We start from the raw sequence: 17,626 nt of genomic DNA on the forward strand, positions 1-17,626 counted from the left end.
CTTAAAATAACTTAAATAAGCATTAGAAATGTTAAAAGTGTACAATACATCAATCTTTAAACAAATGTTACATAAAATGTGATATGTTAATGTATTCAGTCCCAACACGATCCATATAGAATTCCCATGTCATAGTGTTGCTGTAGTTTTGCACATAGTATGCCACTTGAAGATGTGTAGCTGAATCCTTCAAATGTGCAGCTGATTCAACTCTCCCGAAGGTCGGAACTTGAAATCCACAGGTAAAATGAAGGAGCTTCAAATGGGGAAAAAAAATGGCCTTTGAACAGAACTCGACCGAGATATGTTGAGTTAGGTAAGTTTTAAAGAGGTAGATGGGTCGAGTTCTGGGTCGACCCGAGATCTCAAGTTATCTGAGAACTCGACCGAGATAGTGTAATTTTTAAAATCGTTTGGTAACTCGACTCGATTTCTCAAAAAACCGAGATCTCGCGAGTTCTCAAACCATGAACCCAAGTCAAAAAGTCAACAGAAGTCAACCTTCTCAGACGAAGGTCAAACTCTGACAATCACTCACAAATAAATACAATAGGTGATCTTCAAAAGACAGAAGTGATCTAAAGGTCGGCTTAAAACTAATAGTTAAATCTGAAACACAAATTCAGAAAAGAGGAGAATTTTCATTACTCAAATTCAGGTTGAATGTCACTCTAGGCTGGATCAATCAATCCCCAAAATATGATTTAAAACTAAGGGCTGGATTCAAAGTAATTAAAGACACTTCAGGTCTAAAACAGAAAATAGGCTGAAACAGGAGATTTTTAATAGCAGCAGATCAGAGAGTCAGATACTCTCCAGACCCTGGTTGAAGGTCTATCTTGGGGAGACCTTGAACGCCCCAAAACCTGGTCCTGATCTGATGGATAGAACAGACTCAGGTGAATAATCAAATCAGGCAGAAAAATAATCCAAAACAGGGTAGCCGCAGGTTGTAAATCAAGGTTCTATTGATATAGAACAGCAAGAACAGATCAGTGAGAATAACAGTAAATTGGGAAAGACGAGATAACTGAAATCACAGAAGAAATCAAAGCACAGCAAGTTCAATCAATGGAGATTCAAATCAGCACCTTAATCGCAAGGAAAACAGAACATAAGAGAAGAAGAATAGATAACTATGGCTTTCCACCAAGAACAAGGAATAGAATCTCACTGCCCTCCAAGGATCTCTCCCCCTACTGAATCGCACAGCATCCATTGAAGAAAACTTCAAACTTTTACTCATCTAAAATCGTACAGAGCCTTGGCTCATTACAAGCTATTTATAAAAACTAAAGCATATTCCTAATCTGAATAAGAAAGTAAAATCCTATTGCTAAGCAACAGAATTAAGAAGCATAATAATGAAAGGAAACCTTCTCATGCAAGGTGACGGAATTCAAAGCCTATTAAGCAACTTAAAATTAAAAAGAACTAACTAAGCCTAACCCCGTATGCCTACCTTCTACCCATATTTTAGGCCCATTTTTTTTTTGGATGAATAAATATATTACCATATGGTCCATACCCCAGGAGGGGGCAGGAAAAGAGGGGAAGGGATATACAAGGGAAAGAAAGGGGGGGGGGGGGAGAAACAACAAGCCACCTACGCAGAGGTGGAGGGAAATAAAATAGACAAATCCAGGCCCCAGGAGGCAGCGATATGCCTGTTCCTAGGGGAGTCCAGAACCGGACGATGACGGGTGCAACTGAGTTTGGAAGAGACTTCAAAGGAGATGGTTTTCCAAATCAGATCATAAGATCGAGAGTTGGAAGTCCATCTCCCAAGGTTCCGCTCCATCCAATTGTGGTAGATAGCAGCTCCAAAAACCAGCTTTCCAATGGTGTTGCATATCGAGGACCCAAAAAAAGACATGTCCATCCAAAGCCACTCTCACTCAAAGGGAAGCGGTCTCCTGCTAAGAGGCCAAATCGAGGAGAGGGTTTTTTTCCAGATGGTAGAGGTAAAAGGGCAAGCAAAGAAAATGTGGGGGGTGTCCTCAAAACCATTCCAACAAAGGGAGCAAGCAAGGGGGACAGGATGTGTCGGTGAAGCAGGAAAGCTTGGGTTGGGAGGCAAAGGCGAAGGGATCTCCAGGCTGTGAAACTATGGCAAGGAATGGCCTTTGAACCAGATGAGATTGTGCCAGGGAACGGTGGGAGCAGGCTCACGAACAAAGTTCCAGGCAGAGCTAGTGCTTAATAGGCCATTGGGGGAAGGCAGCCAAAGGGTCTTGTCCGCAATGGGGGGGTATTTTAGGCCCATTAAAGTGGGCCATTACAATGAAAACATTTAGGATCAAAGGCCCAACACATACATAACCCAACTGACAGCTTAATTCCAATAAAGTAAGCACAATTTTGAAACTTGTGAAACCAGTCAACACAGGGTCGAAACCGGGAACAAACCATTTTCGACCTTTGGTTTCGTCTCGGATAAGGTTGAAAGTTGAAACCAAGTTGTCTCAGTCTAAACTGCAAGTTTCTACCGAAACTAAGAACCATGGTCATGGGTTAATTTTCAGACCAATCTGATTTTTCCACATGTCAATATAATGCTTTGAAATAAAATAATCTCTTGGCAAACCAGGTCCACCAGACAGTGCTGGGAATACCTCATTAGTTGATCCAGGCCATTTTTGGGGAGGAGGATTAACTGAGGGCAGAGATCCTATTGCTTCATACTGATCTGGCTGCTGCTATTAGAAGCGGGTTCTATACCATAGTGGCTGAAGTGGATCCAGCTATAGTGATATAATGGTTTGGAAAGGGCAGAGATTCCCCTTAGGATTTTCTTATGTTAATTTTCACAGCTGACACATCTCCTTCGGTAAATGTGTCCTTTTGTTGGAGACCTAGGTCAGCCAACTCTTTAACTGATGATCTGTCAAGGCAAGGTATTGTCAGGCCCCATACTGTAGTTGGGGACAATTATCCATTGTGAGGTTCTCTAATGCTTAACTTAGTGGCCTCCTTGGCCCTTGGTGTATCTTTATTGTTGTACTTTTATTTGTTTAGTGAAAGGTTCCAAATTTCAGTTTTGAGGCCAGTTTCGACCCTGGCTGAAAACGAGATTATCCAGGTTTCGGTCGAAACTTGACATGTCATGGGCATGTCAAAACTGATCGAAAATACCGAAACTGGTCAAAACTGGGGTGGTCGAAACTTGGTATTTTTTGGTCGAAGCTACCGAAATGTGCGAAATATGGTCGAAACTGGTTAAAACTAGGTACGAGTCAGTATTGACTCAAGGTTTTGTCTCGGTTTCTGTCAAAACAGAAATTAAGAACTATGGTTTAGTGTGGGTATGGGCCCTTGTACCTGTAGCTGTTCTCTATCTCATCTTTCTTTATAATAAATTTGTTATTCATAGAATGTAGAATGTTTTGGAAAAGGCAATTCTGTTTGGAACTTTTTAAAGAATAGGGACCCTTGAAAGAACAAGTGGAAAAATCTTATACATGGTACCATGGTGGGCAATACAGTTGAGATGAGCGATCAAATTTGACATGTGACATATCCAGGGAATTTCCCCCTTATCCAATGGTCAGTCCAAATAGGAGAAAAAGCTGCACACATGAGCATAGCTCCCACACTGTCAACTTGAGAGCTTTAAAAGAAGCATTCCAAACCAACCCCCCCCCCCCCAACGTAAAGCCCCAAATGAACTGCTAAATCTCATTGCCCACCACAAGAATTCAACTTTAAAAAGCTTTAAGAGGCCTTGAAACTTACCTGTTGAAATTCAAATTTTATCCATATCCCCCTCATACCCAGTTCACGTGAATCATCTCACCCACTGCCATGTTCTATTGGACCAAAGCAGATTAAAATATTTTTTGCATTTTGCTAGAAATTTTATTTCCAAGAATACAACCTACTAATATCTTCGAGCCATAGCATTAATGTAAATTGGTAGTGTCAAATTACATAAGCCAATGCTACTGAACATTAAAAAAATAAATTTTGTGCATCCTACTAAGCATGGTTAACCTTGTCTTTTCAGAATGTATCAGTCTGAGAATCTTCAATCTGAAAGTGAAGTGAAAGACTTTAGAGGAAATTTTTGGGAAAAAAGTGGGAGAGAGAGAAAGCTTACTTGTACTCACATGTAAAAGCTCTACCTTGGAACATCTTCAGCACTTGAGGAACTCCATTAGTAATCCTAGCATAGAAAACAAAGAAAACATAAGATAAACTCCATGATACACCAACCAGGTACTGACAGTGCTAGTTAACCATAAAAAGTTACCTGGCAAGCATAGGCCTTATAGGTATGCCAGGAACCATTGACAAAGTAGTTGAAGAAAAATCAGCGCCTTTGTTCATAAGAGAAGGAACAAGCAAATCCTGTTTATGTAAAAGCCAATGAAGTACATGAATGGAAACTTCAATATTCTAAACATGCCATGACAATTTCAAATCAGTTCAAACAAATTTCCCAAACCAAACAAAAGGCAAAAAGAGTTGTGAATATGGAACATTTTGGGTATGCCATAAAATTATTCTCCGAATATTTTCTTTTCTAGATAAAATAGTTTCTCAATCACCAATCAAAAGACAATTCTGCTTTTGTTGCCGGCTGTGGCCAAGGTTCTAACTTCTTTGGGAGAGGACGTGGCTTATGGGGATGACGTGGTCATGGTGGTCGAAGACTCGCAGTATAGGTGGGCAGCAGAGCGACCGACTCTTTCGCCAGTGTTCCTTTTGTGGCAAGTTGAATCATTTTATTGATATTTGTTGGGTAGAATATGGTAAAGCAAACTGGACTCCCCAATCTGCTAACACAGCTGAATCTAATGGTAATTCGGAGAGGGTGTCTTATGGTGACACCAACATTGAATCCTCATCTATAGCTACACTATCTGGTTCTGGACCTCGTGATGATTACAGTCAAATACTTAAGCTCCTACAAAACCTTCAGCCATCCTCTGGTGCATCTTCCTCTTCTGCCACACTGGCTCACACAAGTACATCCGCGTTACTCTCTACCACTTCATCCGCTCCCTGGATAACTGATTCAGGGGCCTCTATCCTCGTGACTGGTAAGTCCCACACACTCTCTTCACCTCAGAAGATTGCACATCCTTCTAGGGTCATACTAGTTGATCGCTCCTCTACTCATGTGTCTGCTTCTGTGTCTGTTTCTTTATCTTTTCTTACCTTCATTAACCCTAGTTCTTTATGTTCCTAACTTACCTTTAAATCTTTGATGTCTGTTAGTCAATTGACAAAATCGTTAAATTGTTCAGTGACATTTTCCCCTGCCTATTGTGTTTTTTCAGGATCTCCAGACAAGAAAGACGATTGTGGAAGGCGTAAGAAGGATGGCCTCTACTATTTTGATGACTCCACTACTACGGCTACTTCTGCCACCTCTCCACTTCATTGGTATTACCAGTTGGGGCAACAAATGGTTCCCAGTTGCAAGAAAATTACTCGTCTAGAGGGTATAGCTTGGAAAGCATCACCATACATCATTCCCATCTTGTAATGCTCCTCGTAGTTCTTCCTTGTTTTCTTTAGTTCACTCCAATGTGTGGGGTCCCTGCGTGTCAAGAGCATAGTTCAAAATCTCGCAAAATCTCAATCGAGATTTCGAGAATTTCGACCCCCTCGAAACGAAATGACCCCTCGAATCAAAAAAATACTAAATTTCGATCGAAATTCTCGAGATTTCGAGATATTTCGAGATTTCGAAAATCTCGAGAAAATGCTTTATATAAAATACCATGTTTCGATAGTCTCGGTCGAAATTTCGACCGAGACTGAGAAACAGAGCATTTTTCCTCTTTTGCTTGGTTTTTGAAGGTTTTTGCTTATTTCTTCTTCAATCTTCCACTTCCCACTTGAATCCTTGCCGCATCTACGCCAGAATCACTTGGAGAACAAACTTCTTAGCACATCTGTGAAGCCTTTCCACTATTTCAGGTAAAACCATATTCTCAAAATTGATTTTTTTTAGGGAAATGCTTGATCAACATGTTTGTTTGTGATGAAATAAATATATGTTAGACACCGGAAGTCGATCTACGACTTCACGGTGTCGAATTTTTTTTTTGGTATATATATTATTTATTTATTTTTCTACTTCAAAAATTGGATTTATTTACAACAAAAATCAAAAAATAATAGGGGTTATGTATATTGTATGATGATGAATTAAATATATGTTAGACACCATTGGCCGATCTATGGCCTCATGGTGTCAAAAATATTTTCTGTCAATAATTAATTATTTTAATTTTCGAAAATTATAAAAAATATTTAAAAAATTCAAAAAAATAGCAAAAAATAAGAAATAATATGAGGTTTTTGTTGTAAAATTACTGAAAAATATAAAAGTAAATTGTACATACTTCTTATTTACTGCCCATTTACATATCTTTTCGATTTTGTTGTGCTAGGCCAATATTTATTTGAAAAATATTTTTAAAAATTGTTTTTAAATATGAGAAAAATATGAGGGTTAGGGGAAAAATACTAAATAGTTATATACTTGTGTTAGTGCTCTTAAATCTTAATTCTTAAACATTTAAAATTTTAAACTAAAAGAATTGATGTGCTTCAGTGATTAATGAATTGTCTTTTATTCATGCAACAGTAAACTAGTCTGATTATGACGAACCATGGTAAACGACAGAGCCAGAGGCAAAAGGGGCAGAGGCAGCCGGCCCAAACCCAGGGGGAGGGGAGCACACCCAGGCGCACTAGGGGTGACATTGCATGGTTGCATGGCACTCCAATTAATGAGGATAAAAGAAAATCCCAATGCAACTATTGTCACATGCAGTTTTTGGGAGGTGGTGCCACTAGACTCAAACAACATCTAGCTGGGAATTCTCCTGAAGTGGTCGCATGTCATATGGTCCCTGTGGAGGTATCTAGGGCTATCATTGATTATATGAAGGGAGGGAGTAAGAGGAAGGCTCAGAGGGAGAAGGCAAAAGTAGATCTTGAGGAAGCAGTGAGGTGTACAGCGGGAGGCTAATCAAGCCATCGTGATGATGATGATGATGACAGTGATGATGTCTATGTTCCAGATGATATAGAGACTAAGCAAGAGGCTAGGGATTGGAGACGAGCACAGATGATGAGCAGAGCCAGTTATCATGAGGATCAGGAGAGAGTCGAGAGACAGAGAGTAGGTGGTAGTGGAGGAGCTAGTACCTCTAGAGCTGGTGCTAGTGGTAGTGGAGGAGCAGGTACAATTGGAGGAGGTGGGTTGCCTAATCCCTTTAGGAGATCACAGAGTACGAGGGCAGCTCCCCCTCCGCCTCCACCACCACAAGATGACCCAGCACTTCACCAAGCACCTGGTGTTTATAGAAAGAAAGGCAACAAACAACCAAAAATCAAGAGAGCATGGAAAAATCTGAAGGGGATGGTGAAGGAATCTATAGCTAAGTGGATGTTATACCATACCATCCCAGCAAACATAGCACAAGGCCCCTTTTATCAGACTATGATAGATTCCATTGCTGAGGTTGGCCCAGGGTATAAGGGGCCCACCCCATATGAGATTATGAATGTGTATTTGCCCCAACAAAAGAGAGAGCTTGAAGACTACATCAATGAAATGAGGGGGTTGTGGGAGAACTATGGGGTGACCATAATGTGTGATGGTTGGACTGGTCCTACAAGAAAGTCCATCATCAACTTTATGGTGTATTGTGATGGGAGGACAGTCTTTCTGAAGTCTGTTGATGCATCCAAGGAGAAAAAGGATGCAAAGTATATCTACAAATTGCTGAAGGTAGTGGTAGAAGATGTAGGAGTGGGGAACGTTGTCCAAATTGTAACGGACAACGGAAGCAACTACAAGAGTGCCGGTGAGAGGTTGATGCAAAACAATAAGTACCGGTTGTTTTGGACTCCATGTGCTGCCCATTGTATAGACCTCATGTTGAAGGACATGGGAAAGATCAAATTGGTACAACATGTTGTGGAAAAGGCAAGGCAAATGACCAACTTTGTCTACAATCATGGGTTTGCACTAAACCTCTTGAGGGAGAAGTGTGGGGGTGACTTAGTGAAGCCAAGCATAACTAGATTCGCCACCAACTACATTGCACTCAAGAATATAGAAACCAAGAAGTCTGGACTGAGATCAATGTTTGCTTCTGAAGACTGGTTCAACTGGAATGGGTCCAATACCCATGGTGGTAGGGAAGCACAAGCTACAATTTCATCAGATGACTTTTGGTCTAAGTTGCATAAAGTGGTACAACTTCTGGACCCAGTGGTCAAGGTTTTGCATATAGTTGATTCTGCTATCAAAGGACCAACCATGCCACATCTATATGCTGCCATAGACTTAATGAATGAAGGTGTTTACAATGCAAATCCCCGAGGTAGCAAACACTTTCTCAAAATTATCAAGGAGCGCTGGGAAAATCAACTTATGCATCCACTGCATAAGGCTGGTGAGTGTACGCTCTTTGTTTTTATGCAATTACATCTTTTAAAGTTAATTTAAAGGATATATTACTAACTAATCAATATGTAATGTCAATTTCAGCATATTATTTGAACCCCAAGTACCAATACGATCATAGGCTTGGGTTGAATAATAGTCTTATTGTTGATCACGAAGTAGTTGCAAGTTGGAGCCGAATAGTAAATTACGGCGATATGCAACAATGAGGTGAGTCTTATAAGTTATAATTTATTTGGAATTACTCAATTCAATACTAAATAGTAACGAGTCATTACTAATTTTAAATATTTTCCAAATGATTATAGTTGAAGACTTTTAGGGATGCATTGGGAAGTTTTGGAACCGAAAGCTGCACTGGCGGACACGCGGTGATGCCGGTACTCATTAGTCATTACTTCATTAGTCATTACTCAATTCAATATCTTATTCTTTTGAAATGAAGGTGACATGTTTCTTTTGTTGTAATGCAGTGAATGGTGGGTGTTGTATGGGGGTTCGGCAAACAATTTAAGAAAAATAGCAATCGAGGTTCTCTCCGGACATGTTCAAGCATCCGTGTGAACGGAATTGGAGTACATTTTCTCTCATCCACTTCAAGAGGAGAAATAGATTGGGTTCGAACGTCTCTCGACTTAGTGTATGTGCATTATAATTTGAGGTTGAAGATGCAACACATACGCATGGGACAAGAGGGTATCAGGGAAAATATCGATCTCGCCGACATTTTCTAGGTGGAGTCAGATGATGAAGATCCTATTGTTGATTGGGTGAGGGATAGAGGTGAGCCAGTGTTAGATCAGCCTGGAGGTAGACCTGACCCCATGATCGCTGAACACATAGAAGCTGATGTGGATGACTTCATGGCTGCAGAGGGTGAGGTACATGCACGGGACGCGTCACCCATACCGTTCCAGTCTACTGGTGGTGTTGATGAGGATGAAGATTGGTCTATGTCATCTGGTGGAGATGGTGGTGGTGGAGATGGTGGTGGTGGTGATGATGGAGGTGATGATGAAGGTAATGATGGACGTGATGATGATGGTGATGGTGGTCAAGTATATGAGGGAACTCGAGTCCCGTTTGTGGTACAAGAGCAGCAAGAGGCAATCCGTGCCCCCACCGGCCCCACACCAGCCACACGACCCACATCGTCCACCTCGACCTACTCGAGAAAGCAGCGTGGCCAGTCCCGTCCTGGTGGTCGTGGTAGTGGTACTAGTAGGCAGGCTGAGCTTATGGACATTGATGCCCTATCTGGCTCTGTTGGTGGACTGAGTATTGGCGATAGAGACAGTAGATCGAGTGGGCATTTCCGTGCCCCATCTTTTCATGTAGACAACAGTCCATCTCCAGCACAATCAGAGCATGGTTCATCTCATTCACATCCATGTGGCGAAGGGCATTCTGGGCAGTACCCTTGGGGGCAGCAGCCTATATCTTCTCCATCCATTCCCAGTTTTGAGTATGACTCCCACTCACAAGGATATAGTGGATCGTCTTTTGTGCATGACTTCTTTTCCTACACTGGCTACCCAACCCACCAGCCGCAACCGTACAACCCGTACATGCTCCCAGAGCCGTCATATGACTCATATCATAGTGGATCAGTGGGTAGTACTTCTTCACAGTTTGGTGACCTATATCCTAGGATAGGTTACCTTCAGCATGTTGATGATGCAGTTTACATGGCCACTGTGGATGACTACACTCGCTTCTTCTCCCAGACTATGACGTGGCATGCATTTGTCCTACAGTTGGAGAACAATACACGTCGGCTCCAGCGGACCATGAGTGGGGTTGATCCTGGACGGCGGAGTAGTTATTATTAGCAAATTTGTAAACATTTGAGATGAATGATGACTAGTTGACTACTTGACTTGTAGCCTTGTAGGGGACAATTGGGGATATTGACATACTGTGATTTGGAATGTTTGATATCATCTTCTTAAATCTTAACTCTTAAGTTGTTATTGTTAACTTGTTATTGACTTGATGTCTTATGTACTTAATATTATGATTTATGACTTAACTTATGAATCATTATGTTTCCAACTTAGTTCCAAGTCAATTTACTTGTTTAATACTTTAATGTACAATGTGTACGTGTAAATGTATAATTAACTAAGTTATACACTTATACATTAGGGTTCGACCGTACATTGCCAATCAATGGTGCACATCCAAAACACCATTTTGGGTGACTATTTTTGCAATTTGAACATTTAAATGTGTTTATATAGCCTAAAATAGGGTTTCCATGAAGTTTCAGGCCTTAACTTGGCCTAAAACCCACCGAAATGACCTATCGAAACATACCAAAAAAAATACAATATTTCGACCGAAATATCCGAAATTTCAAATATTTCGGATATTTCGGTCAGCTCGGAATACCGAAACGAAACGAGTTCTCGAACTATGGACTCAAGAGTCAATTAGGCTTTGTTTACTTTGTTATTTTGTTGATAATCACTCCCTTATGACATGGTGGTTATTTGTTAAAGGATCGTTCTGAATTCTTATCTGTTTTTAAATAGTTTTATTTTGCAATTAAGATTCAGTTGATATGTCAATTAAAGTATTTTGTTCAAATAAAGAATGAAGAAATATATTATTCAAATCAAGAGGTAAGGCACTGGGAGAAACTACTGAAGACAACTGTAGAACACTTACCAAATTTGGGAGAATATTATAGGCCTCAACTACTGCTGCAGAAATGCTCTAGCAAGCACCAGAAATATTATATCAGAAACAAGACTGATTTTTTTAATGCTTGTATATAAACAGGACTGGTGAGCAATCAAGTAAAATTAGTTAAGTCTAAACAAAAAAATTAATCAAGAATTGAGAGCTTAACATGTCTCACAAGGTTTAGTTTTGTACCATATGCCTATGGCCATGTACTGGGCCTCAAGTCTTAGGCCCAGCCCATACAAATGAATGTCTCAAAATTGGTATGAAAATATAAAGATACTGAATCTATCAACAAACACTCCTGGTATAAGAATTTGATGGTGTAAGCTATGGTGATTAATTAAAACATCAGTACTTCAAAAGACAAAAGCCACATATATCAAACCTGAAGCTTCGGCTTAAGGGTTTCCAGTGCACCTTCATGAAGAACATCATTGGAGTTCATGACGACAGCTTGTGCCAATGCCGGAAGTACACTTCTCATCATGGCCCCAATACGCAAATTACGAACCTACAGCGGAAAGGACTTTCAGAACCAAAGTAAATTATCTGTGCAAATGAAAATCAAATAAGTACATTTATATTTTTGTTCATGTCAAGATCCTGTCACAGTGCATTCAAAGATCCACAGTATGTATCATTGATAGTCACAATACTTGAAGATGAGAGAGAGACAATGGAAGAAGAGGAACTAGTGAACCACGATAGATTCAGAATAATCTATCGTGGCCTGCCTATGTTCTATTTATAATAGCAAAAGTAAACAACATACTCCTAGTAGAACTCTAAGAGCACCTTGTACAAGACTAACACTAATGACATACTAACTAGGAATAAAACATAAGCAACACGCCAACACAACCTTATCATGATAGGGGCACTCCCCCTATCATGATCAACAACATGACTTGACACAAATACCCCTGCAGTAAATATACATGACTTAACACACTTCCTCAAGCTGGAGCATATAAATCACCCATGCCCAGCTTGGAATAGTCTCTCAAAAGAAACAAGGGCTTGGTAAACATATCACCTAGTCGATCCACAGAAGAAACAAATGGAGTAACAATAAACTTTCTCATAATTGCATCCCGCATAAAGTGACAATTGACTTCAGTGTGTTTAGTCCTTTCATGAAATACCGGGTTTACTAGCAATATAGCTAGCACCTAAATATCAAAAAACTTCTCAAAAGAGAGCATGTAGTTCCAAGGCCAGATGATCTCCCCCCTCTCTCCCCCTCACCCCTCCGCCACCCCACCACCTCAGACTCACCATACCCTTCCGCCTCCTTCTCCACAGATTACTCACCCTTCTCAATCGCCACCTCCTATTCAGGCTTCCAACCCTACACTCCCCCCTAAAACTTGATCCTCTCTCCTGTCCCCTTCCCCTCCTTCCTCTTCCTCTCGCTCTGGTCTTCCCCTTCATTTTGTCAAACCATCAACAGTTGGCTCCTCCCAGGTTGCCCTCTGCCCCCAGGAACTTCTCTCTCCAGAAATTGAAAAATGGAAATCCTGTCTGGTTGGCCATTTTCTTCGCTCCAGACCCTCGTTCAATATTGTCAAATCTTCTATGACTAAACAATGGAAAGCTCAAGGCTCTTTAGAAACGTACCTGCTCGACAACGGTGCATTCATCTTCAAGTTTTTTTGTGATGATGCTAAGGCTTGTGCTCTTGAAGGTGCTCCCTGGCTTGTTGGCAACCAACCCATCTTCCTTCAGCCTTGGGACCCTTATCTCCATCCCTCAGTATCATAGGCTCTGCTATCGGTTTTCCTCTCTACATTGATGTGCGCACAAAGAAAATGGATCACCTTACCTATGCGAGGATCTGCATCGACATCTCTGCTGATTCCCCACCCCCCTCACTCATCTCTATCATTGAAGATGATGGGTTCTCCTTTGAACAACCCATCCGTTATGACTGGCTTCACCCTCACTGTATTTATTGCAAAAAATTTGGGCACAACTCCAGTACCTGCTCCGGTAAGACTGCCACAGTCTCCTCTCTGCCCACCGAGGCCCCTGAAGATTCAACTGTTGTTCCCCCTGATGATCTCTTGGTTCCCTCTACGAGCTCTGATTTGGTGGAATGTTCCCAGGACCCCTATTCCATTCGGTCTCCTCAACTTCCGGGCACTCCCCTCTATCCAGCACCGATTCTTCCTCCTTCCTCCTCCAGAAATCCCAGCCGTGGCAGGAATCGATCTCACCGCCATCCCCATCGTGTCCAAGAGCAGCCAGCCTCTGGCTCCCCACCTGGGAGAACCCACCATTTCTTCCCAATGTCGTCTCCAGTTCTCGAGACAAGCTCGATTCACGATGCCTCTACCAATGCCTCTCTGTTACCTCGTTCTCCTGGACCTTCTGTCCTACAGGGTAGCTCGGATTCGAGGATGCCTCCTCAGCCTGGTTTGAACCTGCTACACAGCGATGTCAGATACCTTGACTGTCGCACCTTCCATTCTTCCAAAGGCTTCATCGTCTTATCTGTTGGTCGCAAGCTCAAACTATGAAGATCCTCCTAGTTTGCGAGTAACCTCCAGTGCCCCTACATAGCTGGCTTCCCTGGTTTCGCAAAGTGTGCCACTTCGTAACAGACGTAGACTTTCCTCTGAAGGCAACTTTTGCCTTGGCTCTCGTACCTACCATCAGTACCCTTTGCTTCCCAACCCATCACCCTTCCCTCAACCTTTACCCCCTCCACTACCAACTCCTTCTCTGCCCCTCTTTTCGCATACCTTTTCTCCATCGAACTCTTCACCCTTTAACCCCATCTCCTCTAACCTTGGTCCAACCAACCCTAAACCATCTAACCCCAGTCATGTCCACCCTACTCATTCTAACCCAGGCCCCACCAACTCTCTTAACCTTATCTTCACTAACCCATTGATCCCTAACCCTAACCCAGTTAACAACCCCTTTGCCCCTGGCCCATCTAACCCCAAACCTAGTCCCGATAACCCTTATCCTCTATCCCTGTTAACCCAAACTACTCGGTTACCAACCCACTCACCCCTATTTCTCCCAGGCCTATCCCATTGAGCCTGGGGATTACCCCATTCCTCAAAAGCCCAGTCAAACCCTTTTTCGTCCCATGATCCCTTGTGGTGGACTCTCCTGTGGTCGCCACTCCTTCTTTGGCCATTCGTTCTCAAGCCCAGCCCACCAACCGCTTCCCTTTGGCTGATCCTACTGGTCTTAATGGGCCAACTAGTCTTAATGGGCCAGCTCCTTCTAGTCATTCGACCCATTGCTCTAACCCATCTGTCCCGGCCCTCCCACATTTGTGCTTGATCTCCACCATTGGGTTCCCCCACACTGTGCCTCAGTCTACTACCCCCCCCATCCCTTCGAGTTTTTCGCCACCGTAACCCTAGCTCCCCTCCTTTTCCTAAGAAGCGTCCCTACATTGCCTATTCCTTGGCCTGTTCGAAGAGGATTACGCCTCTAAGCTCGAATATCAGAGGTTATGCTTTCTGTTGTGAACCAATGGATCCTAGATAGTTTACTTCACTTTGGTTGGCTTAGGTTGCTCTTTGTTCTAGCGTTCCTTAGTGCGCTACTTTGTTGGGGATCTTCCCCCTTTTTTTATGTTTGTCCTTGCCTTGATTAGGCAAGGCTTTGTCTTTGGCCCATGCTTGTATTTCTCTGCCCCCCCCCCCCCCGCCCTTTTCTTTCTTTTGGTTAATGAATTTTTTATTCATCCAAAAAAAAAATCGAAAACCCTTTTGAAGCAGTGATTTTAACCACATCAATTCAGTTGGAGACCTATAATATGAGCCTTAGCCCTATACTCAGCCTCAGCACTAGATCTAGCCACCATCGTTTGGTTTTTGCTTTTCCACGTAACAAGATTGCCACCAACAAATATGCAATAACATGTGGTAGATCGCCTATCACCATCAGAACCGGCCCAATCTGCATCAGAAAATCCGACCAGATCAATATGCTGATGTGGATGATAACTAAGTCCCTTTCCTGGAGCCCCCTTTAAATACCTTAAGATGCGACACGCTGCCTCCCAGTTAAGGTTTGAAATCTCAAATTTTAAGGCTAGTTCTGGTCAGCCCCAAAACCAAGATATAGCAAGTTTCAACCGAGTTCCAGGCCAAATCGAAACCTTAGTTTCGAGGCCCATAAAGTGGGTGTTGGCCTTGATTTTTTTTTTTTTTTTTGTGCCGCCTATTTTAGACATTAAATCCAATCCATGAATTAGACAATTAGTTTCACAAAAAGAACACTCAAAATGGTAATTGTGGTTTTGACCCAAGTTTGCTAATGTATATTGTTCTTGGAAATGATATCGAACCAGGTTCGGCATTGATTTATGCCAAATATTATTTAAGTAAATGTTTTTATGCCAAATCTTGGATTGTTGGAATTAAGTCATTTAAGCACTGCAGTATTTGGCATAAATAAGTGCTAAACCTAATTTGAATTAAGTCGAAACATGTCAAAACATACCAAAACCTGGACGAAAGTCATATCGCACTTGGGTTTCGTCTGGGTTTCTTGCGAAACCGAGATTTAGAACCATGCTCCCAGTGAGTCTTCTTAGGTGATTGCATAAACTGGCTGATAACACCAACAGCAAGTATATATCAGGTCTATTAACAGTCAGATAAATGAGTTTTCCAGCTAATTTCCTATACCGGTGATTGTCCTTAAATTCCTCACCATCACTTATCCCAAACTTCTGATGTGGATCCATAGGAGTATCAACAGGCTTAGAAGCAAGCATACCAGTCTTAGACAAGAGGTCTAACACATGTTTTCTCTGTGATAGACTAATACCTTTCTTACTCCATAGTACTTCAATACCAAGAAAATACCTTAGGACACCCATGTCGTTCATCTGAAAATACTGATGGAAATAAGATTTTACCTCTATAATTCCAGATGCATCATCCCCAGATATGATAATGTCATCGACATACACAATCAAAACTACCACTCTATAGTCCTAATGCCAAACAACAACAAAGTGATCAGAATAACATCGTGTGAATCCACACCGAGTAACAATTGAACTAAACTTGTCGAATCAAGCTCTACGTAACTGTTTCAAACCATAAATTGCCTTGTGTATCTTACAGACTCTATGAGAATTCCCCCCCCTGAGCAATATACCCTGGAGGCTACTCCATATACACCTCCTCATGAAGATCACCACATAAAAAGACATTCTTGATATCCCACTAATATAGAAGCCTATATAAATTCACAAATAAAGAGAAAAGAACACACACTGAATTAAGAAGAGCAACAGGTGAGAAGGTTTCAAAGTAATCCAGAGCAGTTAAGAGATCGAGTAAGTTGATTAACAGACAAAAGGCTTAATGATAATTGGGGTACAAGAAGAATAGAAGACAAAGTCATGGATGAAGTAAGTGAAACTTTACCATGAGCAACTATATGGGTAGAGGATCCATTGATAAGAATTATAGGTGAGGAGTTATGAACTTTTGACAAGGAAGAGAATAATTCTGACTTACCAATCATATGGGTAGAAGCACCATAATCAATTATCCACGGTGTGGAAGATGTGGATGTAAGGAAAGTTGATGTACCTGTTGGAGACGTTTAAGTATTTGATTATAGTCATCTCGAGACATAGAACCTCATGAAGAAGCTCTAGATACAGAGGCAAGAGCGGTGTCACCAGAAGACAATTTGTCAATATTACCATCAGTCACAGTGGTATTAGCTAATTGGTCAGCCCATTCAGGTATACCATGTTTAGCCCAACATGTATCAACTGTATGGTAGGGCTTGCCACAAAAGGAACATTGTCTAGGGAATCGGTCAATCTGCTGTCCACCTGTACCACGACCACGACCTCTCAATGAACCATGGCCTCTCCTAGAGAAGGTAGAACCTTGACCACAGCCAGCCACAAATGAAGACCCTTCCTTGGGAGAGGATGAGATGTCATCTCTAGAAAGAGTAACCATACGCTGAAGATGGGCGAAGGTCTCATTTAGTGAAGGCACCTTCTCTCCAGCAAGTAACTAGCTGTTAACAAACTGGTAATCAAGACGTAATTCGGCCATAAATTTAGCAGCATGAAATTCAACCTGCTGAATTTTCAACTGTTCCAGATCAGTAGTAATAGGTTGCTGTATATTAAGTTCTTCAAGGATATCCTTAAAAGTGCTGAAATACTCATTCAAAGACTTGTCCCCCTGTTTGCAGTTAAACATTTTCTCATGTAGGTCATAAATCCAGGACAAATTATTCTCTTGATAAAAGATTTCCATTATCTAAAACCCCTTTTGCAATGATGTGGAACATGACATTTGTTGCAATAGTTGGTTCCATAGTGTTCCACAACCATATGAGAATGGTGGAATTCTCACACATCCATCCCTCATAAGCTTTGACAGCAGACGGTCTTTAGAATCAGCAGAAGATGGTTCGCATGTAAGAGACTGCACCACCCCTTTGCATAAACATAAGTCTTAATGGCCTGAGCCCATAACAGGT

At 41.6% G+C, this 17,626-nt stretch overlaps 1 protein-coding gene across 6 annotated transcripts in view; it reads right to left on the bottom strand.

Moving 5' to 3' along the window:
- LOC122652557 (DNA ligase 6) overlaps window positions 1-17,626 on the bottom strand; it is a 72,924-nt gene that overhangs the window by 37,345 nt on the left and 17,953 nt on the right. For 5 of the 6 annotated variants that reach the window (XR_006331614.1, XM_043846338.1, XM_043846336.1 and 2 more), the window contains 4 exons: window positions 11,517-11,642; window positions 11,111-11,158; window positions 4,253-4,350; window positions 4,110-4,165 (listed from right to left, as the gene is read on the bottom strand). Coding sequence is in view for 5 of the 6 variants with exons in the window: in XM_043846338.1 (XP_043702273.1) it covers window positions 4,110-4,165; window positions 4,253-4,350; window positions 11,111-11,158; window positions 11,517-11,642 (328 nt within the window). In the remaining variant the exon portion in view is untranslated. Of the gene's footprint in view, window positions 1-4,099; window positions 4,166-4,252; window positions 4,351-11,110; window positions 11,159-11,516; window positions 11,643-17,626 lie in introns of all 6 variants that reach the window. The other variant, XM_043846337.1, reaches the window with a different exon arrangement.

This window comes from Telopea speciosissima, chromosome 2 (genome assembly GCF_018873765.1).
Source record: "Telopea speciosissima isolate NSW1024214 ecotype Mountain lineage chromosome 2, Tspe_v1, whole genome shotgun sequence".
Taxonomy (NCBI): domain Eukaryota; kingdom Viridiplantae; phylum Streptophyta; class Magnoliopsida; order Proteales; family Proteaceae; genus Telopea; species Telopea speciosissima.